Source organism: Strix aluco, chromosome 3, assembly GCF_031877795.1.
Source record: "Strix aluco isolate bStrAlu1 chromosome 3, bStrAlu1.hap1, whole genome shotgun sequence".
NCBI lineage: Eukaryota > Metazoa > Chordata > Aves > Strigiformes > Strigidae > Strix > Strix aluco.
In genome coordinates, this window is record NC_133933.1 from 105,623,412 (window position 1) to 105,650,414 (window position 27,003).

At 38.2% G+C, this 27,003-nt stretch overlaps 2 protein-coding genes across 5 annotated transcripts in view; one reads left to right on the forward strand and one right to left on the reverse strand.

Annotated features, from left to right (window-relative positions):
* Window positions 1-27,003, forward strand: part of HMGCLL1 (3-hydroxy-3-methylglutaryl-CoA lyase like 1) — a 98,457-nt gene that overhangs the window by 68,142 nt on the left and 3,312 nt on the right. For 2 of the 4 annotated variants that reach the window (XM_074819874.1, XM_074819876.1), the window contains 2 exons: window positions 9,398-9,523; window positions 14,505-19,909. The exons of 1 other annotated variant lie outside the window; for it this stretch is intronic. In XM_074819874.1, coding sequence (XP_074675975.1) covers window positions 9,398-9,523; window positions 14,505-14,618 — 240 coding nt within the window. In that variant the 3' untranslated portion in view covers window positions 14,619-19,909. Of the gene's footprint in view, window positions 1-9,397; window positions 9,524-14,504; window positions 19,910-27,003 lie in introns of those variants that run through there. One more of the 4 variants, XM_074819877.1, reaches the window with a different exon arrangement.
* The window catches only part of GFRAL (GDNF family receptor alpha like), a 28,468-nt gene continuing 24,452 nt past the window's right edge, over window positions 22,988-27,003 (reverse strand). Inside the window, exons 9-10 of the mRNA XM_074819873.1 lie at window positions 24,475-24,556; window positions 22,988-23,514 (exon numbers count right to left, since the gene is read on the reverse strand). Of these exons, the coding sequence (XP_074675974.1) occupies window positions 23,427-23,514; window positions 24,475-24,556 (170 nt within the window). The 3' untranslated portion in view covers window positions 22,988-23,426. The remainder of the gene's footprint in view (window positions 23,515-24,474; window positions 24,557-27,003) is intronic.

Genomic DNA, 27,003 nt, shown 5'->3' on the forward strand with positions numbered 1-27,003 from the left:
TATAGCCTAGCTTGATTCCTATTAAATAGGTGAAATGGGAGGGAAGATGTTATGGTAGTTACAAGAGTAACTTGAGCAGCTTCCTTTAAAGCATAGGTACTGTCATCAGAGGAAAAGCCTTGGAATCATGAGATAGGAGTAGTCATCTACTTAAATTGTAATATGCAACAGATCATTTAATACGTCATTACTGCCATCATGTTTGGGATAGTAGCCAAAACTTTCAGTGGAGGTGCTGGTATGTGGCATAGACAAGGGAGACTTGGACTGAAGGATATTTGCCAACTGCTCCCTCGCTTTATCTGTCATCGCATCCAGGAGAAGCAAGTGTAGGTCTAGTTGACAAGGTGTGAGTGGGAGCAATAGTAAAAGTCACTAATATCTGAAAAGGTCTTTTCACTCTAAATGTGGAAGCTTGCTATGCAGTTGAGACGGAAAGCACTGGGTGAAGCTGAATTAGTTGTGAAAGAAAGTATTCCTGTACTAGAACTAACAGGCATCAATCTTAGTGTCCAACAACTTAAACTGGGGTCTCACCTTTTGTTAGCCTTAGCATTCCTTGGAGAAAGCTACACAGAGGAAGACAGAGAACAGACTGACCTTAGCATACATTTTCAGGCACCTGAGGAACCCATTAGAATTCCTGATGTCATGTTGGGGTCCCTCCACGCATGTTGATCCATTGAGCTTCCCCAGCTTCCATGCCAAGGAGCCAAGGAGTGGTGGTTTTCAGACTGTGAAGACCATGCATGTTGTATGGGTGATCAGCCCCAGACAAGGAGTTGGTACTTCTGTAGGACTCCACAGCACATCTGGAGATGAGTCCTGGGGATGTGTGGGAGGTCCCTGTTTTTGCTGAGTGTCAGGTGTGTGTGATTTCAGAGATAATACAGGGAATGAAAGTCAAAACAAAGTGGGTTTTGTGGGTGGGTGATGTTCCTTGCCCTAGGGGAGTCGGGTGCTACTGTGTGAGGGCTCTGGCTGAATTGGAGTCAGATGAGATTTTTAAATGCTGTTACCATTTTGTTCCTTTAGGTACCCTGATGCTGACATACCATAATACTACCATGGAATGAAAATAGTTCTGCTCTGTTTCCTGGCTTTCTTATAAATGCCATCATTGCTACAAATTTATTTTATAAAAATAGGTGTTTTCTGCCCCCCCACCTATTTTGTTTGCTTACATTGGTACAAGCTAGTGTCCTCTGCCACTTGGTGCATCATGCTGAAAGTGTTCTCTTTGTACAAAGTCAGGGAAGTTAGACCTGCAGGAACAGTTTTGGCCACCCAGCTTAAGCCACAGAGTGAATCAACAGAAATTGGTCTTCCAGTAACTAGAAGGGTTGGGAGAATCTAAACAAGTTGGGAGAAGCTAAACAGGACAGAACAAGATCAGAGAAATTTGTAATTTCTTTGTAAGGTATAGACACCAATAAAAGGGGTACCTAAGATAGATGAACTAGGTTATGTGTTCCCTGAATGTAGGAAAAAGTAGCCTTTTCAGATACCATGATGCTCACATCAGATCTGCCATTTTCATTGATGGATTCACACGTTCCACTTTTGCCACATGCACTTCAAATACTAGATCAGTGCCTTTCCCTGATTCTCCATAGTAACACTGTCTTTTTTCAGTATTGTAACTCACAGTGAAGTGCTCTCTCTGCAGCCTTCATCTCGAACATTGATTTTTACCTATGATTCCATTCTTCATTCAACCCATTCTCAGCTGATGTTCCATAATTCAGCCATTATGATAATTCAGCCATTTTATTTCAGTGGGTATGTCTCTCCTCTGCTTATCCTCTGTGAGCCATCCCTTGCAAAATGAGTGGATTTTCTTTCTTCACTGTAAGCAGTTCCAAACATGCTCTCTCCATCCCAGAAAAATTTTCCTCTCCCAGAGCAACCCTCAGTAACTATACCATCAAGTTAAGTAATCTTTTTGTCCTCCTTGTCCATTCAAATCCCTCAGTTTATTTTCAGGTTTATTTTTATTCATTTACACTGGCATGTAGCACGTGAGAAAAACCTGGTTGTCACCTGTCTGCATGTAGGGCACAAACAACCTGCCGCGGTTGCTGCTCCTCTGGACTAGATGGATCTCTCTCTGCCTACCCCAAAGCTGCTCTTTGCGTTTCCTCTCTGGTTCCCCTTTCCTTCCAGATCCCATGATTATTATCTTCTCTGTTCTACCTGTTTCACTGGTCTTCTCACTGTGTCCTAACTTAAATCTATAAAATTAATAACCTTCATTTTTAGATCAGATTATTTCACAAGACATAGCAAGCAGACAAACTGTTAAACCACCAGAAGTTTGCTTGAGAGCAGCAACTTCTGCTGGAGAGCATCTGGGACAATAACTACTTCAGATCAGCAACAGCTGAGTCGGGAAATCTGGCAATGCCCTGGGTTGCTTTAGCGGGGGGGGGCAAGAAAGGGGGTTGGGAAGTCACTCCCTCAGTGCTCTGATGGTCATGGCATCTTCATGGGTTTCGACAAGACCTTGAAATGTGTCTCCCGCTCCCCCTGCAGGTTTTGTGATCCGTAGCAAGGGAGCAGCTCGAATTGTGTACAACCACGAATTAGCAAACCCTAGTGTCTTGTAAATAGGAGTGCACATATTCAAAAAGGAGCAAAATAAGCCTACTGATAGTGATTTGTGAGCATCTGCTTCTCAATATTAATTTTTTTATGGCATAGGATTTTTATTAGTACTTCCTAAATTGAAATCTCAAAACCAGTCTCGTGTTTAATGGCATTAATTCCCGCTAAACGTCCATGAACCTTCTCTGAAGAACTGGATCTGCAACACAGATCTCAGCTGCTCGAGCCTGCTGGTGAGAGGTTTTTTGTGCAGGTGATGCACTGTCAGCCAGAGACACAGATTTTCAACTCGGTTTCAGAGAAGTTGCTTCACAGTTCTTTGTTGAGGTTGAGGGAAAAAGCATGGTCAGCTGCTGCTCTCTTGACGCTGGGGCATTTTAGCTACCAGACTGACCAGTTCCTGACAATGAGGTGGAACTTTCCTAAGCTTGTAACTAAGTCCAGACCGCATGATCTCTTAAAAACAGTATTCCTCCTGTGCCAAATTTGAGAGTGCAAAGCTACAAGAGTATCTCCAAGAAGCTCGTTAGAATTATTGAATATTAGCATAACAAAGCATTTTTCTTCCCCAGAACTTGTTCTCGGAAGTGGCCAGCCCCATTTTTCACTCAGACTTTCGAAAACAGTCCAGCCTGAGGCTTAGACGAGGCATGGAAAATATAAGCTCCAGCAGTTAAAGGCTGACAAAGTAATAAACAACTGAAAGTAGGGCCTTGTGATGGAAAGTGTTAGGGAACTTTAACTCTAGATGTCATTGCCAGCTTTGCTTATAATAAATGTGTCAGTAGCAATAGGAAAAGATGTGTGCAATAAGTTAAAAGAATGCTGTATTAACCTATTTTATGCAGCACGTCTGCCCACAAATTGCTTGCATCTCAGTATGTTTTGGGAGAAAAGCATTTTTTTTTGAATGTATTAATTTTCTGACTAAATAAAATGGGAAATTACAGATTTTAATGTAACAGTGACACCCAGTGGACAGTAGTGATGAAGTTAACTCTGAAAAGTAGTGTTTTCTTTTGTGATGCACCTTTAGCACGAACAGAAAGAAGCAGGAAGGAAATGCAGGAAAGTTTCAGGGGTTTCCACAGAGAAATGTTGTTCCATTCTATTGTCTTACATGTAGAAAATTATGCTTCTAATTGCTCAAATACTAAAATAATATTTATTTACATACATTTGTTTTATTGACATAGAGGGGGATGACAAGCCTTGATTTTTAGACAACTTGATAATGTAACTCACGGAAGGGTCTCTGTGGGCACAACCACCTTACAAAGCATCACTGGCATAGTTATTTATATTTCTATGGTTATCTCTGTCTCTACAGGAGAAGGGGTTTTTCCTGGTGGCGTACTAAGTAGTGGTGGGTAGCAGACTGATGCCAGAGAGACACAGTAATATGACAGTACCTCACCATGCCAAAAGTGCCAGCTAGGTGCTGACAGAACTGCAGGATTAAACAGTATTAGTCTTGTGCTGCCTTTTGTATGGACAACCTTTGACCTCCCTTTACTTCTTCCTCCCTTCCTTCTCCCTTCCTTGAACAAATGCTGAACTAATACAGTGATTATTTGTCATATATATATGCACCTATCTTTAAGGAACTGAGGTACTGAACTTCACAATGCTGTGGGACAACAAATCTTTTCCTGTTTAATTCATACCTGGGATACTTGATATTATGGTTTCAAAATCTCATAGTTTAAAAAAAATCCTAATTTATGAGAGACCTGGTTTATAGCTTCTGATTTATACCTCATGCATCCCTGGAGTTACTGATGCTGACCTTGCCATTTTTAAGAGATGGCCAAAGTTAAACTTCGGTCAGATGAAGCCAGGTTTAAAGATCAGTAAGGAAGGAGACTGACTGTCCCAGCAAGAAATTATGGGGAGGTAGTAAAGCAAACTGAGAAACATTAAGCATTTATTATTCACTGGCAATAATGGTTTCCTGTTAAAACTGGCTGTTTGACAAAGGTGATTAATTTAATTCCTTGCTCTCTTGTTGGGGAATTACAAAGTTAGCATGGGACAGGAGCAAAAAGTCTTCTGCCTTCTCTAGAGAGTAAGCTAAAGCTAGCCAAAGCTAAAGTTTGGAAGGTGTTCAGGAACCACTGTCAGGAATTTAGTGATTATCAAAACTCTGCAAGTGTCAAAAAAGATTGGAGCACTTAAGGTGTCCTGGAAGCCAAGCCATTGTTCACCCCCACACACATCCTAAGCAGCTTGGTGAGTGGTCATCTAGGACATATCCTGTGAAATAGCTGCAGTGCAACTTCTGATGAATCTCAGCACAGTTTAGTGCCTGTCAGGAAGTGACAACAAGAATCTGGGCTTTTTAAAGATCTCATATTGACAGTGAATGTTTTGCAAGCTCAAGTTGCTGAAAGGCTTTAAGATCACTATCTCCTGTAAAAGCCTGACAAATACTGGACATGTGATAAAGGAAGATGCCTTGTTTTACACATTATGTCAATTTTTAGCTTTTCTTTTAGAGCCCCTTATGCTTTTAATGGCTGCAAAAGCAAAACAGCTTCATAGCTGCTCAAACTTGCAGAGAAGTTATTTATTAGGTGCTATTTCAGACTCTGCTTGGACAGGCTGGGCTGTAATATTAACCTCCAAATTAGTTAGTAGTGCTGCTGAAGGATGTTTTCCAACATCTGTTTTTAGCACTGTTAGAATGGAGCTTGGAGTATGGATTATTTAAGGACTTTTGAACGGGGCCACACTGGAGATGAACTGCAGTGATTCTGCACATGAATCAGAAGACACATATTTGCCTGTGCAACGTACAGGAGCAGACAGATGCAGCTGAGCCTGCTGCTGAAATAGCAGTATGTTGCAGTAGACATCAGAAGCGTTGTGAAAAGAACTTTAAAGGACAATTATTTTAAAGGCAGAGACACCCACTCATTGCATATTAAGAACACTGATTGAAGACATGTCAGATTTGGAGGTCAGTCAGAGCTGCTGTGTTATATGCGCTGTGTCAAGACCTACAACTAGTTGAATGTTAAAATGGCAAATCTATCCTGATGCAGATACAATTATAGAGACAACCATGTTTATATACTACTTCTGGGAAGTAATGGTTTAAGTGACCTGTACTAGGGTGAAAGCCGCCACACCGACGATGTTACCAATGTAAAGCTGTGACTAGACTTTCTTCTTTTTCTTAGATGTAACAGTTGATGGTTTAAAAGACAGAACAATTATCACTGTCCAGCATCTGGAGGTTACTGCTCCCACTGCTTAGCCAGCAGAAGTCATTGTTTTTTATGCTCTTGCATCTCCATTAGGGTAAATTGAGCTTACTCCAGCTTCCAGTGGCAGTAGTTTGAATTAACTCAGACGAGGCTGCCTGAGAATGCTAGGATGTGCTTAGACTAAGATATGTATTTCATGTTACCTTCATGTTGCTGTGGTATCCCATACCATTCCATGTATTCACAAACACTTTCTATAGACAATAATAAGCAACATGTACCCCAGTGTTACAAGACTTGCACTGCAAATGTAGAATTATGGGGGCATCCCAAGTGTTTGTACAAGCATATCAAGAAATTAATATGTATATATATATCCAATGCCTTTAGAAGACACACCCTTTTAATGCTGGCAGTGTATTGTTTCTTGGTTTTTCTCACAGTGAGAGCCCTGTGAAGCACTGGAGCAGACTAGTGACAGTAATATAGGTGACACCCCACAGGAGGAGGTTCTCCCCAGCTTTGAAATGGCAGACTTTTCTGGCTGTTTTCAGATGCTACTTGAATTGTTACCAATACAATTTAGTTGATATTTTTCCCATTTTTGCACAAGGACAAGTGTTTCATGAGATAATTCACTGGGGTTAGAAAGTGGCTGCTTATATGCTACTAAAGCTGTTTCTAAGTTTGTTGATCTTCCTTATGAGTTGAACAGCTGTGATGTACCTCAGCACATTATCTTCCTATAGCTTTTATCCCCATGTTAAAGTTATTGAAAATAAGTACATCAAGAAGAATGCTCTAGCAGTTTTGACATAACCTGACAGCTGGCGGGAAACTCCATGAAGGATGCTTTCTTCTACCTTTTCATCCCTGAAACAACCATTTCTGAAAAAATTCTTAAAATCAGCCTGAAAGAGCAGACACGGCAGTGGGATGCATGCTTGTATCATACCAGCATTTCTACATGTGAATCTCCTTTTTCTCTTCCCCAGACCTTCACCGTAGCTTAAGTCTTTCCATTAAGAGGCCTTAGGTTTGTTTCTACAGGGACACTTGCAAGCCCTGTAGACAGGGCTGCCACTGTGGAGCTTGAAGCAATGACTTCCAGAGTAAATGTATGAATCTTAGCAGCTCGTGCAAAAAAGGACAGAATTTCCAGTTGAAAACTATCATAAACACCTGTCCTCTGTGTATTGGACACAGATGTGTTGTATAACACATTTTCTGACCGGTGGGTTACACAAACAAAGTGTGTGACAAGTGACTGAAATGTGAAACATGTACTTTGGTGATTCACTCCATAATTCACAGATTAGTGTACTTTAAAGTACAATATCCCTTCTTAGAGAGTCTCATTGTGTGAGCAATATTAAACAGTATGTCTTGCCTGTCATAGCTAGGCACCTCAGTTTCTTTGAGGTCTTTATTACAGGGTTTGAGCAGCTACCTAGCTCAAGATAATGTTCCCTGCCTGAGAATAGGACCTGGGACAAAGTTTTGTTAGATTACTCTTTATTATTGCCCTCCAGAAACATTGGAGCTTCAAAGAGCATGTAAGCCCAATGATAAAAATACCGAAAGCACCATTAAAACTAGAATCAAATACAACAAAACATTAGGGAGGTTTATTTCAGAACTAAAAAAACCCACTGATGGGTATATTCAGAAAGGGGACTTAGCAACTGCAACATGCAGGACATGATCTTTTGCCTACCTTGCCAGCTAGTTGTTTGCACATCTCTGAAGGAGAAGCTCAGTCTCCCAGCTTAGTCTGTAGGGACAGGTAGGTCCCTCAGAAGGAGAGCCAACAGAAATCAGCTTGCTGTGCAGTCAGGCCTCTCAGCTGATCTTACTGACTTGCAAATGTGAGTAACAAGCATGGTTCAACCTCTGAATGTCTCCAGACCCAAAGTCAAAGTTGGAGTACTGAGAAGTTATGTCAACACAGGAACTCCTGTCCAGAATTTGAGTGTGGTTGCACCTTGATTCAGTCGGCTTGACTTCTGCTTCTAAACTTTTGGTGTATGTCTGCCTGAATTAGCCTTGGAGGGGGGAGAACCCTCAAGTGTGCTTAAGGTGGAGAGAAGCTGGTGTCTTTAAAGACCTCATGACATCTCTGCCCAATGCCACTGCCTGCCTCTGACTATCTCTAGAGCCTGAATGCTTCCAAAGGCATCTAATCTTCTGCAAGTGGAAGGCTGAAGAGCTTTTGTCTGACAAGGGAGACCCAGTGTCCTGGATCACATACCTAACATGTTAAAACAGAAAAAAAAATACTTCCCAATTTCAGCTTTGTTTTAAAATCTGATCACAGAAAGAAGAAGATGCAAGAGCTTACTAAACAGATCAGTGGAAATCACAGGTTCAGTTTCTTTCCCTCCCTGACCAATCTCCCAGGGAAGGCTTTATCCCCTAGGAAATTTAATAATATCTGTTGAGCAGAGCTGGTTACTAGTTTACTATTTGGTATCACTAATATGCTGAGACAGGATCAGGAGGGAGAAGGAGCTTGGATGCAGTATGAAGATAATAAAAATCAGAGAATTACGAATTTATAACAGCTGACTGTTTTTTCAAGTCTTAATTTAAATGAGAAAGCTTAACACTGGGCATCAAGTGCTCCCTTAAAAATATTCAGAGATTGGAACCTATATCTATGGAGAACTTCCACGATATCTAAACTATTCAGTTATTCCAAGCACCTTAAAAACTAGGCTTTTGAATGCTAGGCTTTTGAATCCAGGACTGTGCTAGAGTGTGAAATTTGCTATTTATTTTGGGGGTTGTGTTTCCTTCTAGACTGGTGAATATGAGAATGGCTCAGACTCACCAGGATAAAGTTCTTTAAGTTTTTATTTCCAGTTGATTTAACCTCATGAAATCTTTAACAGATCTGCCAAAATTTAATTCTTCCTTACATTGTGGTGTCCAATTTGGATGACAATACCTTGTAGTCTTCCTCTAAAACAGGAACAAAAAAAAATTATTTACATGGTGTTTTCATGATCTCTAATAAAGAGGAAAGAAAAGAAAGTGGGAAAAGAGAAAATGCTAGGAAGGAAGGTCTTTGTGGAAGAATAGTCATTAATACAAAACACATTTTAGAGTGTAGATGTCCCAAAATATTTGGATGACACATAAATCAGATGCTAATACTAAGACTTACAACTTGCAAAGACTTATACATATGCTTAAAATTACACATTTGAATAAACACATTGATTGTATTTGGTTATATGTAAGTCTTTGCAGGAATAGTTGCAAGCTACTTAAAAACATGTAGAGAGAATAAGACATAAAACTCTGTTAGGCTCTAAAACAGCAATCATCTTATCTGCCAAAATCACATGTAATGGACCATTAGTTCTCTGTTCCACATCCTGTGTTTGAAGAGTCTTACCTTATAAAGATACCACGACTAACACCGTTATAAGGAATTTCCTCTGAGAAACACATCCATTTGTGGCGAAATGTGTATTTTATCCATGGTAACTAATATGTATAGCCTGCTATTTATGAATAATTGTAAATAATACTCTGTGCTGATGTTACATTCTTGTGTTGTTATCTTCCAGATGGGAGTTGCTGTAGTGGATTCATCAGTTGCAGGCCTGGGCGGTTGTCCCTATGCAAAAGGTGCTACTGGAAATGTAGCCACAGAGGATGTGATATACATGCTTAATGGTCTGGGGATCAATACAGTAAGATATTTTTACTTTCTACTTAAGACTTCAAGAAAAACACAAATATTTTTCTAGAAAGCATATGATACATACCTGACAATTACTTGTGCTGTACAATAAAATATTGGGAGCAAATAGTTTCTGCAGACTCAGTGCTTTAACATGGCTTGACACATGACACAAATGATGTTGTCTTCACTAGCAATTTAGAGTAGAACCTGTTTATGTATTTGACAGGAGTTTGAATAACCCCACACTCGCTGCCTGGAGCTATGAGGAGCTCAGTCTCGCAACTACGGCAAGTCATTGCTCTGCCTCAGTAACCACAAAAAAAATCACTACTGTAGACATTGCCCCAGAAGGCTAATCAGGTCTACAGTGGAAAGACTGAACGGACCTCAACTTTTTTCACAGAGCTTTGGATTTGGATTATAGTGCTTATTAATTTATTGTCAACTTTTCTGGCTTCAGAGTAGAAAGAAGTCGTGGCATTTGGAGTCCAAGCACAGGACATTGCTATTTCTCAGGTATCCACTTAATATATTTCAAAATTGTACTAAATCTGTTACTGGTTAGTAGGCTTCACAGTCATTTTTACCTCCAGCCCTGTTCTTGGAGTAGAGGGCAAAGCAGCTTATCTGCACAGAGCTGCACTTTAATGAGCCTTACCAGTGAGCATCCACACTTCAAGAGCACACATTTAGTATCCCTGGCTTGGCTGGCATGTTAATTATTCTGTATTCCTGGGAACCAAGTAATGCTGCCTTGTCCAGAGAATGTGCTCTTTGGTCTTCCTGTTGGTTATCGTTGTTCTGGAAATGTGACATAATGAGTTTGTACTAACTCCAACAGTACAATGACTTTACTTAGACATAGACTTTGAGAGTCAAGTTGTCCCGATCCAATGTCGGGGGAGGTTTCGATACGATCCCAAGAGCGAGATTAAGACACAAATGAGGTCAAATGCTGTATACCCAAAACAGGTTTTTATTATTAAAGAAGTGAAGAGGGGTAGCAATAGGACAGAATGGAAGGAAAAGGCAGAAATAAAGCAAGGATGCGGGATAGGACTGCAAGAATAGTCACCACCATGGATCCAGCGGCGTCCCGTTGGTCCTCAGTCTTCAGTTCTTCGGTGGTGGGTGCAACACGAATCAAGCTTCAGTGGTAGATGCACACTGAGAAAATTTTCTGCTGCCTTTTTAAGTTCATCGTATCCGGTGATTAACATATCTGCTCGCCTTTATTTTTTTTTTTCTCTGGTCCAACAGGTTTTGTTGCATCTGGCTTCAGGGCAGGAACGTTTGCCTCTTGTCAGTTCATTAGCAATGCATGTATGGGTTCTGGCCTACACAATAGAGCCACAAATGGCTACAGGATGGGGCAACTCAGCACACTTCTGACCCTTTGAGGCTTGTCTAAAGAGTCCGGACAATGCAACCGCAAAGAAGTGGGGGGTGCATCCTTCAATACACTCCCGCTTCCCTGGGCAACATCCCCCAGACCAATTCACAGGCTGCAGCAGTTTGCCTTGGAGGTTTGCACAGATACAAACAAGCTTTGAGGCAGTCATAGGACATTTCAGTCTCTCACACAAGTTCAAAGGAGAACATATAAAGAGCTGTCCAAACTGCAGTGTATGTGGTTTGCCTGAAATACAAAGATCTGAGTTTTTGGGGAGCTTATCACTTGTCTGTAGGTTGCAGTTCAGTGTGGATAAAAATATAATAAAAATCATGAAATATCATAAAATATCACATAAAAATATAATGGAACTTGTTTCTGAATTGTACATCCCCTGAGCACTGTTAAAGCATATTCAGTACCTTTCAGAGTTCACTGTAATGTTTATCTGCTTTCATGTACTTCTTAGGGAGTTCTGGATAGATGTCAGATAACTGTTTAGAAGAGGTTTAATCACAAGTGTCCATTGTACAAGTGCACTCTGTTTTGAACTGTTCATACCTGCTTTGAGATCTCTTTTTTCATAAAGAGGGTTATTATTCTTTTGAAACAACACAGTTCTTTGGAATAGGGAGGAGAAATTGTGCGCATTTCACTTGACATTGCAGTGCACCTTAGGCTTTCATTATAGTCTTTCCTTGGATAAAATACCCATTGACTTTTCCAACTGACTCATAGCAAAAGGAATCAATTAAATAAAAATATCCTGATTAAATGAAATAGACCTTGTTCCAGGCTTCTAGATAAGATTTATTAATCTGTTAATGATCTGGTGTCCAAGTAGGACTCTAGCTTGTTCTGAAGGTTGATACCAAATCCCATGGAGATAAGAATCTCACCATGAAACACTTAGTTCTCCTTTTGTTATTTTAATTTTAGATTAAGCAATAGCAAAACAAGGTTTTGCTTCTTGACCCTTTTCTGGTCCGTTAAGGAAAGAGTGATTTACTGGCTGAGAGACATGGAGCCTCAAAATTATTAATTTAATATATGAGCTTTGGTCTTTGCAGTGTTGGTTGGTTTTGGTACCATGGCCAATTCTGTAAAAACATTATCACAAAAATTTATTATGTCTCTTTTGGTGTAATGGCACAAAATGAAATTATAATTGCTAATGCTGTCCATTTTCAAGGAGCGATTCCTTATGTTCCTCTCAGCTATGCACTAAACCTTTCATTTTGTTGACTGAAGTCACTTAAAGTGTCAACCAAAGGATGGACAGTATTTAAGTGTACGTTATTGAGTTCAGATTGACTAGATACATCAAAATAATAATTGATGCTTGTTCTATACTGTTCTTCAGAACATGTAACCAAGAAGTGATGCATGAAATGAATCTCCAGCAGGCTAAATGTGAAATAATTTTCTTGCAGAGCCCATCTACAAAGAGATTTATTGGTTGTACCATGGTGATGGATAGATAATTATGTCATAGATCATTAATGCTTATGAAACTTTGTAGAGAGACGTGTTCTTTCTATAAAAATAGTTCCTATACAGTTCCTATGTAATTACAGTTCCTATGTAATTACTTGTTCTTACGATGCCTTCAAAGTGCATAGCAAACAATAAGCCTTTCTGAGAAGCAACTAAGTACTGTTAGCCTCACATTACTGACCCCGAAACCAAAGTACAGAGAAATAACAGACCTTAATGAGAACTGGTTAATTAAAGTCAATGGGAGTTAAAGAAATTCACCTTCTGGCAGAAGCTTTTCTGATTTAAAGCAGTTATCCAAGTTCATAGATACTATTGGAGGTACTTGTCTTTGTGTTTCATGGTTTCATTCCTTGGTGTCAAGGAATAATCCTGGATATATGGAGTGGTTACCAAGTACACTTAAGTACATTTCTGAGTATCTATCTGAAGACATATTATTTTGACTCAACAACCTTACAAACAGCTGTCACTACTCTTTTCCCATCCCCATCTGTGAGTCAGGCTCATGAATGCTGGGTTTTGTGCCCTCATGGTAATCCTCTTTGGTTCACAACACTTATATAAGAAAGACTATTTAAAAGTCAGAGATGCTTGTATTCCATTTAATGAATGTGAACTGTGAACATGTTTCTTATCAACACATATCACATTATGCAGTGTTACAGTGCTGAAAATGTGAATTTTGTATAGTTTGGGGTTTTTATTTTGCCATCTTCCATAATCTAACTACCAAGTATGTCTATGGTGGTATGTTTCGTATTTCTTCCTAGTAAAAAAACACAGATGCTCTAAGAATTTTTTAGATTGCATTATGTGCAATAGCACTCTACAAACTAAACCTAAGTAATGACCAATAAAGGATAAACAGAATAAACTGAAATCACCCTTGTTATAACTGTATTAAAAAGAGACAGTTATAAAAGGATGTCTTTGAACAGTGTGTTTTAAATGGTACTAAATACTAGAGCTGATTGGAATCTTTGAAGCATGTTTTTTTTCAAATTAAAAATGTTTTTGATTACATTTCTGTGAAGTAATTTCTATTCTCATTAAGATTTTTAGCCAATTCCAAGAATGAAAAAGACAAAGTTTACCATAGAACATGGAAATAAGTGCTAGATCCAATTAAAAGATTAAGTGTCTAAATTAGGTTTTAGTCTGAACTTTAGTGCATAAATCCATAAGTGTTAGGAAAATGTATTTCTGGTGCAATACATCTGTACTCTTTAATGTTGAGTGACACACTTCTCCCAGTTTTATGCTGGGACAGCTCAGTGTATTGGTAGTTCAAAGTACCCTTTTGCGTCCCTTCTACAGAAACTTTACTGGCTTCTAAATTCCAATCTTTGGAGGACATATTTACATCACTTGTATGATGTAACTAAAACTTTTACTATACGTGAGTAATCCAGGAGACTAATAATGATGTACGTTTTTCCTCTTTAATCGGTGATCTGATTCCATTTTAGCAATCAAGCAATACTGATATGTATCTTATATTAGTTAAAACCCAAGGAATGTTTTTTTAGCATGGGCAGATCAAGCAGCTGCAATGTTTTGCTCAGTTGTGCTAGCCATGTAAATTGTTATTTTGTATTGAAAAGAACTTCTTCAAGAAAGAGATTATATTTATTCAAGAGAATGCAGGATCCCGTTTCTCACTGAACTCAGTTGTCAATGTATTTCCTCCCTTCTCCTGAGCTGCAAATAGGATATTTATAAGCATGAAGTTTCTTAGCTTTGGGTGATAAATAAGTACAGCTCATACGTAGGTACTATTTTTCTTCCAACTTCTTCTAGTTGTTATTCCAGTTCTTTATTCCAGATTCTTTTGAGTCTGAAAGATATTGCTCGAGTATTTGGTCCACTGCTGTTAGGATAAGAAATCACTCTCAAAGTGGTAGACCTTCCAAACAACTGGAAGCTGTGGCTATTGCGTAAGTCACTGTAACTCTACTTATCTCTGTTACTGACCTATGACATGAATCAGGCCCTTTGTTTGCAAAAATTAGGCCCTGGAGCAAAAAAAGGTGAAGTTTTAAGCATTTTCAACATGTGCATTTATTATTATTAACATTTTTCACCTCTTTTTTAGGGAGTAAATCTTTATACAGTGATGGAAACTGGAAATTTCATCTGTACAGCTTTGAACAAGAAAACAAACTCAAAGGTTGCACAAGCTTCCTTCAATACTGGAACTATCCATTAAATGGATTTTTTTTGCAGCTTAATTGCATTTGTCATCTACCTTGACCAAGGACATTTATATCACAAAAACAAATATAAAAAGACCATTTCAGCAAAAAAACAAAATAGAACCCATACATAACTTTTTATTATGGGATGAGTTGTTGTACTGTACTGTCTTACTAAGAATTGTCTGATATGTAAGTAAGAAATAAGTGACTGTAGTACAGAACCCTGTGCTTGGTACTTCTACAGATGAGAAGAATGTAAAAAACACAAGGACATTTTACCATGCTGTAAACTGAATTTTAGTTCTTTCAGGAAAACTGGATAGAAACAGTGAATACATAGTTAAATTGTAATCAAGATGACTTTCAGAATAGTACAAATATTTGCAGTAGTTTATGACATCCCACACTGTGTGTGGCCGTTCTATTATGTGTTTTATTTATCTGAATCTTTTACTTTTCATTTGTCAAGTTAGTTGTGTTATAAATGTGGAGCCAAATCTGAATTCACCATAAGAATTTTTTAGCAATAGCACTTTTTAATTTTTGTTTTGTTTAACATCTGTTAAGTTATGGATGACTTTATCTTGTTCCAAGACTTTGTGGTAAATGGCAGTCTGCCAGATCCTCCAAATCTAATGCAAATTTCCTTATTTGTTACATATGTTAAATTTGTTGTAGTTGTTTTTTTTCGTCAACTGTATTATAACCTAATTATATGAACCCATTGAAAATTGGCAAGGTTTTCAACCATCATTCAGGGTAATAGTAGTGTAGAAGGAGATAAATTTTTGTCCAAGGTCTCATAGAACAATTTGATTTTTTATTCTACAGTCTATGAATTTACATTCTCACTTATAAGTCATGGGTTTTTGAGGATAATAATATTCTTTTGTACTAGCTTACACAAAGGGAACCACTTAACAATTTTCCTCTGTGCTCTACTGCTAGTGATACTGGTTTTTTACAGGTCTTAGTTCAGCAAGGTGCCAGTGAACTGCATTGTCATTTTTAGATCAATAATAGACAAATTCAAAGAAGAGCCTTATCCTGTCTCTAAACTTTTCAAATGTGCCATGAAAATACTGTTATTTTTTCAGTCTGAAACATCAGTACTGTAACTGGTTGTTTATGTAGGATAATTCTATAACTCTCTGTGTACTTAACCTTGATCTATATTTTTTCTGAACATAGCCTGTTAACATGAAAATCTAAAACCCTGGACTATGATCTTTTTCCATATTCTCCATGTTCCTCCAAAATATGAAAGGTTGGGAAAAGGTAAGATGAAAGAAAGTGAAAGATAACATGTAAAGAAGGAAAAGGCTGAATAATTTTTGTCTGGAACTCAACTCTGCCAAGTTACAGCTGAGTCTCAGTTTGCCTTTGAAATTCTGAAGTGAACTTTTTTAGCCAGTATTGTAGTTTAGAATTGGCATAGCTTAAGAAAGTCGAACTTTGCATGCCAGGCAACTCAAAGCTATAAATCTGATATAAAACCTGTATCCTGTTTATGTCATAATGATAGTCAAAACTAATATAAGCTACATTGTTTCACTCTTCTCATGGTAAGACTCAAAGAATAAGCAAAGAAATGTGTTCAGGTGAGGCAGGAAATACCTTGCCTAGCAATCCAAAATACTAAATTGCACCACTTTCTGTGGTATCTAGTAAGAAGACTTTCAGGTACTTCTAAAGATGTGAACACCCTGATTTTCTTGACCTGCTCTGGATGCATAGCTGGATCACCACAGAAAATGCTGTCCTCATTTTCCCATGTTTCAGCTGGGGCTTTGTTATTTAGAAGCCACTATTGCTCATGTATCAAAACACAGACTTTAATAAAACAGGTCTTGAACCATTCACAGGTTTTAAAATTCTGTAATGAATTAGATCCAATGAAGAAGTGAGGGATCTGCAGCATTACTTAGGCTGTACTTACTCTAATAATTAGTAGTTAAGCCTAAACGAGGTGCCAGAATTGACATTCTAAAAACCCCCCAATTCAGGTGCCATTTACCCCTGAGGGTGACTAGCCACACTATAATACTTCCCTGTTTAGCAATAAATTTTCTCATATGTTTAACAATAATTTCCTCTTTAGTTTGCTTCTGTGCAGGCATTGTATTAGCTCATTTTGAGCTGAAATCTGTAGTTCTTACATAGGGCCTGATGAATTTTCTTCCACCCAAGATCCTGTGAGCATGTTTAACTGACATAAGCGAGACTGAGCTTCTCAAAGAATGAAAGTGAAGTCACCCCTTGAAAAAAAAGTAGTGATGCAAATCACCTTCTAAATATTAGCCTGAATGTTGGACTAAACAATTGATCTGAGATTAGCTTGCTACTCAGCCTGGGGAGATTCAAATGCACATTTTTTTGGCATCCTAATCAATGGATTTAACCACCTGGCTATATACAGAACTGAAAAAGAATGCACTTTTTAGTAAATCTGGATGAAGTTGTGCCACTAGGTAGGGTGGAATTCAAAATTCCTGAGACCAGAAAGATCACAAGAAGAAAATGTCTCTGCAACAGATAAGAATTTTTTTCCTTGAAGATAGTGGTGAGGGCTTCAACTGTAGGCCAAGTGAGGAAATGAACTGATACTGTCCACTTATTTGATAAGTATACTGACTATAGCATCTTAGATAAAAGTGAGTGGTTTCATTACTACCACAACTTTTGCATTAAATAAAATACCTGTGTAGAACATAGACTACAGAATAAGAGAGCTAGCTTTGCTCAGTTCTTTGGGAGTTCTAGACATCTATGTTCCTAAATGCCATGAAGGATTCCTAACTTTGGCACTAGGAGACCCTTACACTCTGGACAAGTTTTCAGATATGCCTCTGTGCATAGTGCATCCTAGGCTTCTCAGCATCTGGGCTGTGCAGATTACAATTCTAAGTCTCTTAACTCTCCCTATGAACTGAAACAGGGTACCTATTAAATCATGGGAATGAACAACCTAAAATGCCTTGGTTCTTTACTGGTCTGTTTTAGAAACTACCTGGGAGCTTGTGGAGAGCCTTGAATGCAGGCCTGTTATTCTGTAATGATGTGAGCATTGGAAAAGATGAGCAGTCACATCTGGAGCCCATTCTTTACCCGCACGTTCAGCTTCAACCACATAGTGAGTTATAGTAATCCAGGGTGGAGGTCACAGACAAATAGATTGTTTGTCAGGATCTTTACAAGGGAGGAAGAAACATAAAGCCAGATTCAAAAAACCCCAATGTTTATATGCCAAAAAGTCCCACCTGGGATGAATTTCGGCCTGTGGGTCCAGGTGAGCAACCCGCATAAAATCCTTCTTTACTTGTAGTGTAACTGAAAAACCCTAGACATCTTATGTTCTCACTACTAAAATTTGTTAGGCACATAAAGTGATGCTGCTCTGCTTTCCTGAGCTGGCATCATTTTAACTGTGTGGAGCATTTTAAAGCCTAATCTTTGGCTTCACAAAATAGGCATATATTGCCCTTAAGATCAAGGGCTAATCCAGTAGCTGTGCCATGAGCATGCATCACTCACATAGGCAGCATTGAATTCAGCACATAATAAAGCAGTTGAGACTACATCCCTTCAAAAACATGGCAAGTCACGACTTGCTGCTACTGCTCTCCAGCGCTTCTGACTTTCTAAATCTTTATATTCAGAGTGACCCATTGCCAGTGGTGCCTGCTCTTTTAGTCCCTATCAGTGTCCCCCACCGTGTACATTGCTGTCACTTCACCCTGCAGTGACCTTCTGGCTGTGGAAGGCTTGCATCCGGGTGTTTGGCTTCCATGAGCAGGTGTTCTTATTACTATGTCATTATAAAGATTTTATATATATATATATATATATATATTTGTTAAAAGGTGTCAAGAAAAAGCAAGAGTGCTGAGTATCATGATCACACTGTTGGAATGTGGGGACATGCTGTCTCCCTGTTTTGTTGATGATCCTCTGTAAATGCTGGAAAGGGGATAGCGTAAACTCTCAGAGCATGTGAGAGAGAAGAAGTAGTTACTGACTGCCCTCGCTGAGTCTTATCGGAGACAAATTAGATGTACCAAGATATTTACTTCTATGCTTTGGAGACTTTCTTCTGTAGCTCACTGTATCCAAGTCACTGCAGAGATCTCATAGAACACATGGAGATCATCTTACTTGTGCCAGGGCCATGGAGTATGCAAAATGGAGTTCCTAGGGCAGTCTTTGGTCTGCAGCCTGGTCTGAACCTGTGAAGGTTCAACAGCTGACCAGTGTCATATTGCTGCAATTTTCTTTAATACTTTCACAGTAGTTTTTCCCATGTTGTTGGCAATAGCTAGAAAGTCAAATACTGGCTGCTTTGGCCGGTCAAGATATTATGTTGTTCTAAAGGCATGGCTGGTGTGCTTTCTTGGAGAAGTTGATCAGTGCCGTTAGTAATGGGCATAACTGTTCTTCAGTGCCTTTCACAAGACAGCAATGACATGGATCCTGTACATGGATACTGCTAATGCCTTCCAGCAGCAGCTTGCTTTGTAGTTTAAACTTTGATGTATTAGAGCAGCTTGGCTCTGGACCAGCACTTTAATGTTTCATTTTCATGTATAACCAGAGTTTATGGAAATAAGAAGTGAATATGCTGGTCTTGTGAATAAGTCCAGAGAGGCTTTGACTAATTTTTCTTTCTTAATAGCGTCATTTGAGTTAATAAAACTTTTATTATTGTAATAAGGAGTCAAAAAATGAAGACTGCAAGTCTGTGAGGTAAAATTCCTATGTTTGGGATCAGTGCTGTTGAAATTAAATAATACTTGTCCAAAGAGTTAGTGTGAATGTATAAGATGTGCCTATTTTTTCATGGAGTTATTTTTAAGGGGTAGAACTATTGTTTAGTTACTGTGATACCTGAAAATGAGCATTCTCTGCCACTGAATTTTTCTGTGATTCCTCAGACTACCTTAAGTTCTCTGTATTGATTGTGAAAAGTCTAGAAAACTGACTAAACAGAAGAATCAGTCTGAAGAAGTGAAAGACACTTGCTTTCCAGTTCTTGACTTGCTGATCAATGCTTTTCTTTTGTTATATTTTTGAAAATTATTTTTCTCAATGGTCCTGCTCTAATGTGGTGTTGATCTTCATTGCTGCTATAACACAGCAGGCAGAAGGACTACAGCCAAAGTCAACTTAGTCCTTTGAAACCAATGTCAGAGACATGATATGTTTGTTAAGGAATTGTCATGCACCCTCTTGGTTAAATGCATTTGTGATTTTGCAATACATGGTGTTAAAGCTGAAATAAAATCTATCTCAGTGTTTATTGAAACTGATATGCTCACGTATTACGCCAGATTCAGCAGCTCTGACTAACCAGCTCACACATACGGCATTAGCAAATATAAGCTGTCACTCTGACATGTACGTCTGTGTTGACTTTGTTACCTCATAATCCATTTGGAGTGCATTTTCTTAGGATTACCTTTTTATCAGTTGTTCCTGTGTGCTTTTATAGATGACAAATCTCTTCTAAGTTACTAGGGAAACATTTCTTCCCTCCATTAACTAAACATTAAAAGCTACAGCCAGGAATGGAGGTAGGAGTCAAAAAATTCAATGAGGCATTATCTAACTTCAGATGTTCCACTGCAGAGTAGAAATCTGGGCCCTACTACACACTTCATGGGAGAGACTGAATGCTTTCAGCATGTGGTCTGAAACATCAGCGTGTTGATCATGGAACTTTCTTGGAAAAGTCAAAATTCCCTACCCTGTGCTACCGTTGAAGTGCCTCAGCGTGAGCTGCAGTTAGTTATCTTCACCAGCTTGAATCCAACAGCTAGTATTTTCCCTGGTAGAAAGACACCCATGGTAATTTTTTTGAAAGAAATGAATGGTGTCCACTCTTTTAAGGCACCATCTTGGGGATGGTGTTGGTGCTGCTTCCATCCTTCTTCTGTGTTGCTAGCTTGATCTGACATCTGTCTCAGAGTACCAGGGATTGTGCGCGATTCCCACAACAGCCTGAAAAGGCTGAGTCCACGCCTGTCTCTCCAAGCAGCCCATTCTCTCACCTCACAATCAGGTGAGATGGTTGAGGAAGATTTTCCTTCTGAAGAATTCAAGACTCACTGTGGCAAGACAGGAGAAGTGGAGACTTGGACTTTACAGTCTTGCAGCTTCATTGCTACATAAGGAAGAGCTAGTCCTGCATACTTGTCCAAAAAACTCTTTATACATTTAATTTGAAACAATCTTTAGATAAACTGCATAAACAATCTTGAAAGAAAAAGCTGGAATCCAGTATTCCCCCTTTCAAGTGAGAGTGCTGTAAGGCTAAAATTTATGCTTTCTCCTTCCAACCCAATCAGTCTTCGTTTCTTCACTTTGCGATGTCCTAGCTCCAATGGAAGGGGGATGAATGCCACATCCTTATCCAAAATGACTTACGTCCTGGGAATCCCAAGTCATCAATGAAACTTAATTTTCCCAATCTGGGAATTAGGTGCAGATGTTTCACTTCAGGGGAAAAGATTTTAATGAAGCTCTGACAAAGATACTACTTCTTCCATCACAAAACTGTTCATGAAGCAGTCTAATCATGATCACTTGAATACAGATCATCCCAGCAGAAATTCCTTTATTTAATAATTAACACCTAGATACTGTTGACAGAATACAGCATCACTAGGACATATATAGAGCAAAAGAATACATTTTACATGTATAATGGAAGAAATGTGCTTTTCCATTAAGTATGAGTCAGCTCTGATGAAGAAAGCCTGTAAAATTACAGAAGCAACACAATAGCCACTACATATCTTGCTGTCTTTCAAAGTAACTCACATACTTACCCTCAATTTCAAATACATTTTACATACGTGTGTGTGCATGTGTGTGTCTAGGCACATATATGAGTAGTTACTAGTATCTCAGTATAAGATAATTAGAAAACAAAAAGTTTCTAAGAAAGTTACAAGAGATGTTTTTGTGACTGAGGTTTAGTTAAGTCTGAATATAAATGTATCTCTTCAAATTTTGTGACACAGTGACAGCACTGCATCATTGTTTTTTGAAGTCAGACTGAAAACCAACACAGGGTTCACTTCATATATATATTTCCTATATAAAGAAATTTTTTTATCCAACACTGATGAGAACATATTCTCAACAGTATTTTCAGTTTGAACTTTTTCCTCTTCACAGTTTTAAGATGAAGACTATTAATATAATACTTTCAAAATACCTACATGGTGGGAGATAAACTAAATGCTGCAAATTGCTGGACTGATAAAGGAGATTGTTTTGATTAACAAACTAACCAACTTTGCACTTTTCCGTTATATTTTTGTCCAAAGGCTGATTTAGTAATGAGATTGAATTTAGTAATGCTGATGTAGTAACGAGATGCATTTGATTGCAAAACAAGAAAGAAATTTTGGTTTTATGGAGATCCTAAAGAAAGAAAAAAATCATGTTGTAATAACTGTTAAAAATTTCTAAACTCTCCCCAATAGAATTGCACACCTAAGCTTTTTCTCTCACACTAAATCATTTCACAAACTACCAAAGCCAGAAGAAAAGTCACATTGAAGAGTCAATATTCTTGCTCTTCTGATCACATCATAAATTTCTAGCCCTAGATCTGAATCGGTCATGGTCAAAACTGGAGCTGAATTCAGTGGAACCAGTATTTCATTCCTGATACTGTTTGTTGTGTGAGTTATGTTTAGTGGGAATTCAGACAAAGTTCAAATTAATCAAATTCAAAATAAAATTAATTCATCAAATGCTATCATAACAACACAATATGTATGCTACTTATGGTAACAGTTGTATAAGAAATGCCAGTCCATTATCCTGTGCTGACCAGAACCAGATTGTTACAAAGATATAACAAAGGCAACTCATTGCTAGCAAAACAACTCAGCTACAGGAAGAAATCCAGAACTCATAGCCATAAAGTGGGATCCAGAGTGGTGTGTTAGGGACCATGGCTCCCAGTACAGTGCACGGGGAGAATTAGGCACTTCAGGTATTGCCTAGAGACAATGAATAGGAAACACAGATGGTGAGACGGGTCATAACTTCTCTCTCGAGAATTAGGCACTTCAGCCCTAAGCAGGTGGCTTTCTCCACTGGGCATTCAGATCACAAAATGCTTTCTAAAATTACTGTTTTAAAATTGGCAAGGCTTACTAATTTCTTTTTGAACATATTGGAGGAGAAAGAAAAAACACTTTCAGCAACAACATACTGGGGTCAAAGCATTAGCCCAGATAGAGTTTAATTCCTCTTCATACTGAAATGGGTTGTAATCGTGACCTCCTCCTACCCCACTAAGTGCTCCACCATCAAACTACAGGCAGCCTACCTGTGACTGCCGCCTTACAAATATCGCATCAGGTACTTGGTACCTGGGAATGTAGTGTACAAAACTACCACATATGTACTTTTTAACAGCTCTCTAAAATTCTTCTGAGTGGATTTTTTTTTCCTTTCTGCCAGATGAGTTCAGATCAGAAGGGTTGGGTTTCAAAGATTTCCACTACTAGGCAGATTCATGCTGATACAACATTTATACCGTTGTCATGTGCATCTAAAGATATAGGAAATGTGCAGCTCAGGACAGATGTGTGAACCTACGCAAATGAGAGAGAGTGCTGTTCTATTTTTTTAGCTTGTTAAAGGTTTAATATGTGTTAATAAATATAAAAATCTTTTTTATGCTCAACTACAAAATTCCATAATTTATAGTAGGTTTTCTAATATATATTTTATTATCGCATATGTACAACAGGCTGGCTTTCAAGAATAGCCTTAAAAAGCATAAGCAACAGAGTAGTTCATCTGTGGCTTTTATAATGGACCATAAAAGTTTCAGAAGAATGGTCTGGCGAGGGACTTCTTGACTCACGTTTTGTTCTGCAGGCTCTGAAAACAAAGAATGTGCATGTATTTAACAATAAACTATACAGCTTTTGGTTTGAACTCTGGCTTAATTGAAATCAGTGGCAAAATTCCCCTCTTTTTATGATGAACACTGTGGTATAAAATAATTCCCTTCATCGTTATTAATGTGCTGTTTTTTCTTCCATCCCCTGTATTCTTTAAATCTGAGTTTTATTTATATGCTGATATTCCTGTAACTGCAAACCTAAAGAGAAAGCCTCTGTTCCCATATATCCTTGACTTGCCTTTTGCATTTTTCTCCATGATTCCTCTTTGATCTGCCTCTGAATTTAATAATGAAATTTGACTCAATATCCCTCCCACTATATATAGCTCCTGCTACATCATGTTCTGTTACCTATCATCTGACAGCATAATTCTTGAAATCTGGCCATTTAATTTGGTCCAAGAAAATGTGTCATTTAAGAAAAGGCCATGTTCATTTGACTAAGTGAATGCACATTTCTGTTTTCTTACCAAGCATTGGTGTATGGGCAGTTTCTCATACTGCATGTGTGGGAATGTTTACAGAATCCTATCAGCAAAAATGGCGTTTGGCAAGATTATTAACTACAATAGCAGCATTCACGGTTCAGTTTCTAAATATGTTATAATGCTGAATATTCTCATTTCCTTTCTGCATTACCTCTGCCTGCTACAGGGCTAGGAAGGTAGAATTCAGATTTCACCTTCCCCTGCCATGGGACAGGAAATGAAACCTCCTGAAGTCTGGGATCTCTGCATGAATGGAGGGCATTGTAGATACGCGTCGTATTTCACTCTTTCTTGCTGACACCAGCAATGTCAGTTCTTTCCATCACTGGGGCATACTGGACTGTTTTAAAGACAATCGCAGTGCCAACCTCTTAACTAAGCCAAAGCATTTTATTTTCTGCTTTTCCAATTTCCTAAAACCAATGATTAATATGTCTATCAAATTACCTGATCTTTAGGAGAGTCAACAGGACTATTCCTAGGATGAGAACTACGCAGGAGGAATAGGCAATAATGTAGACTGTTTCACCTATAAGTAAAAAACAGAAAGCAGACCTGAAACATTTGCTTCTTCAGTAATAAGAATCAGATCTGAGATCTGAATTGGAATGCATATACATGCAAGCTAAATTAGCAATCAGTTCTGACATCAGTAATTAAAAGAAGTAAAAAGACCTAGATGGTATGCCAATGGTAGGAATAACTCTTCCTTCACCAAGTGGTGCAAAATCATTTCAGACTCCTTTTAGTAAATACCAGCTACAATAGCACTGCATATGTGTAGCACTACCTTTTACTCTATTCAACTCCAGGGGAACTGGAACAGCTTGTTACTCTGATTTGTGTTTTGGAGTATTTTCCCCATTGATTTTAAGGTGTTAAGTTTATTCTGTGTATCAGAGGAGACCTGGCTCTTACTTACTTGCTAGACATTTTTTCCTTTTTCACATATGACCATAATTGCAGTGTGCAGCAATACTTGATCTAGAATCAAATTATTGTAAATTGGGATCTAACACTGCTTCTGGGCTCTGTGCCCATGAAGTTTCTTATTTCTCTTAGGCTTCTCACCAAGAAGTCATTTAATTGGCTTATGTGCTAAATTCCAACTCTTGAAAAACTGGGAGTTGTTTCAACTTTTGTTTTCCAAATGAGAAGAAACTTAGTTTTCCTGGAGGAATTAATCCATCAGTTTTGATCAAATATTCTGAAGGAAAAGTTTCAGTTGAGAATGTAACATAAGCACTGAACCTGGGATGGAGATGTTAGATGACAAGAAGACTCAACTCCAGAGCCGCAAGTACAAAGCATGAGACCTTTCTCTTGCTTTCCTGTTGCACAGATTCTGTCATGTTTATACAATTAAGTAAGTTTTATTTATACAGAAACTCAAATGCAGAGTGGCAAAATATGTCCTTAGCTTCCCAAGGTGCTCCACCTTACGTAGTCAGTGAAATACTGAAGAAGAGATGGAGTCTCAGTTCCGTCACCAGGCCACTTACCTGGCTGTGAGAAGGCCATATTCATGTCTCTGAATCAGTTATCAGTTATTCTGTATTGTGAGTATTTGTGTGTTTGTGCATATGGACACACAGACCCTAAATGAGACATTTCTGTATACACTACATACATGCAATGAATGTAGTGTATGGTGTAATACAAACACAGGCGGTATGCGTACTGGAGCAGCTCCAGTAAGAGAGGATGAATATATATATTCTACCACAAGGCAAGCAGTGGGCAAGAGCTGAGCAGAGGGTTGGACCCGCCTGGTTTATATTATCACTTTTTTTCAAAAAGCTATCAAAAAATCAAGTTTCCAATAAAAGAAGAATGAAAGCAGTGATAGAACCGTCACAAGTTGCACAGAGAGAACATACCACTTAATGCAGCAAGCTACTGAAAAATATTTAAAATGGTGAATTTTTGAAGGAAGAAGGGCAAGGTCTTGGCGCAGGACTGCTAACATCATACACTAAATAATAAATCAGCAGTTGACCCTCCTCTCAAGTTGCAACATTTCTTTAAGATGATGAGTTTTAGGAAATAAATTTTAGTCTTTTTTGCAATTTCTGAATCTTAATTGTACACTCAGACATTTTTTAAAACTTTCTACAACTGCAGGAGCAGTTGTAGGGGCAAAAGTTTCCAAGTTTTTTGAAGTAAAAAGTGAGATTCACACATATTTAAGGCAAATGGATTTTTTTTTTTTTAAGGACACGACTTGCCACAAGACTAGGAAAATTATTAGGACTGACAGTCATGGATGGTTAAGAACAGGCTCATACCATTTCACCAAAGCATTATATTTTTCTTCAAAAACTTGGGAGAAAAAAAGTTTCATTTTCATAAAACACTCTGAAATGATCAAATTAAATAAAAAAGTTCTATTTTTTGATCAAAAGCTTATAAAATGCTATGGTTCTGGTGAAGTGATTGCAGGTAAAAGATGTTGATTTTAACATTTTCAGTTCTATGGGGAACACAACAAAGATGTTAATGATGAGATCATGCTAGAAGCCATATATGTTCCCCTGCCTCTGAGAAGTAAGGGAATTTGAAAGGCTAGGAGAGGGCACAGTTTTGTGGCTGAACTGCTAATTCTTCATTTTATGTATTCTTTCTGGTTTAACTACTTGAATGTGCTTATTCATCTTCCCTTAAAAATATTGTTGGGTTGTGTGTTTTTCAATAGGCTCTCTGCTCTTCTTTAAAAATCCAAAGGAATATTTTATATAAATTTTCACTATTAATCTATATCCAATCCATTCTTGAAATGTGAAATAGTGCTAGAGAAGTTAAGAAATACAGATATGAAATTTTGGCTCTGTTCATCTCAAATCTCATCTGGGAAAACTACCAGAACCCACATTTAAATTCCTGTATGTCATAACAAGTTGTATTATCCCATTTTGATCTCTGTATACATAATATTGATCCTCTGAACATGAACTAAATAACGAGTTAAGGCTTAAA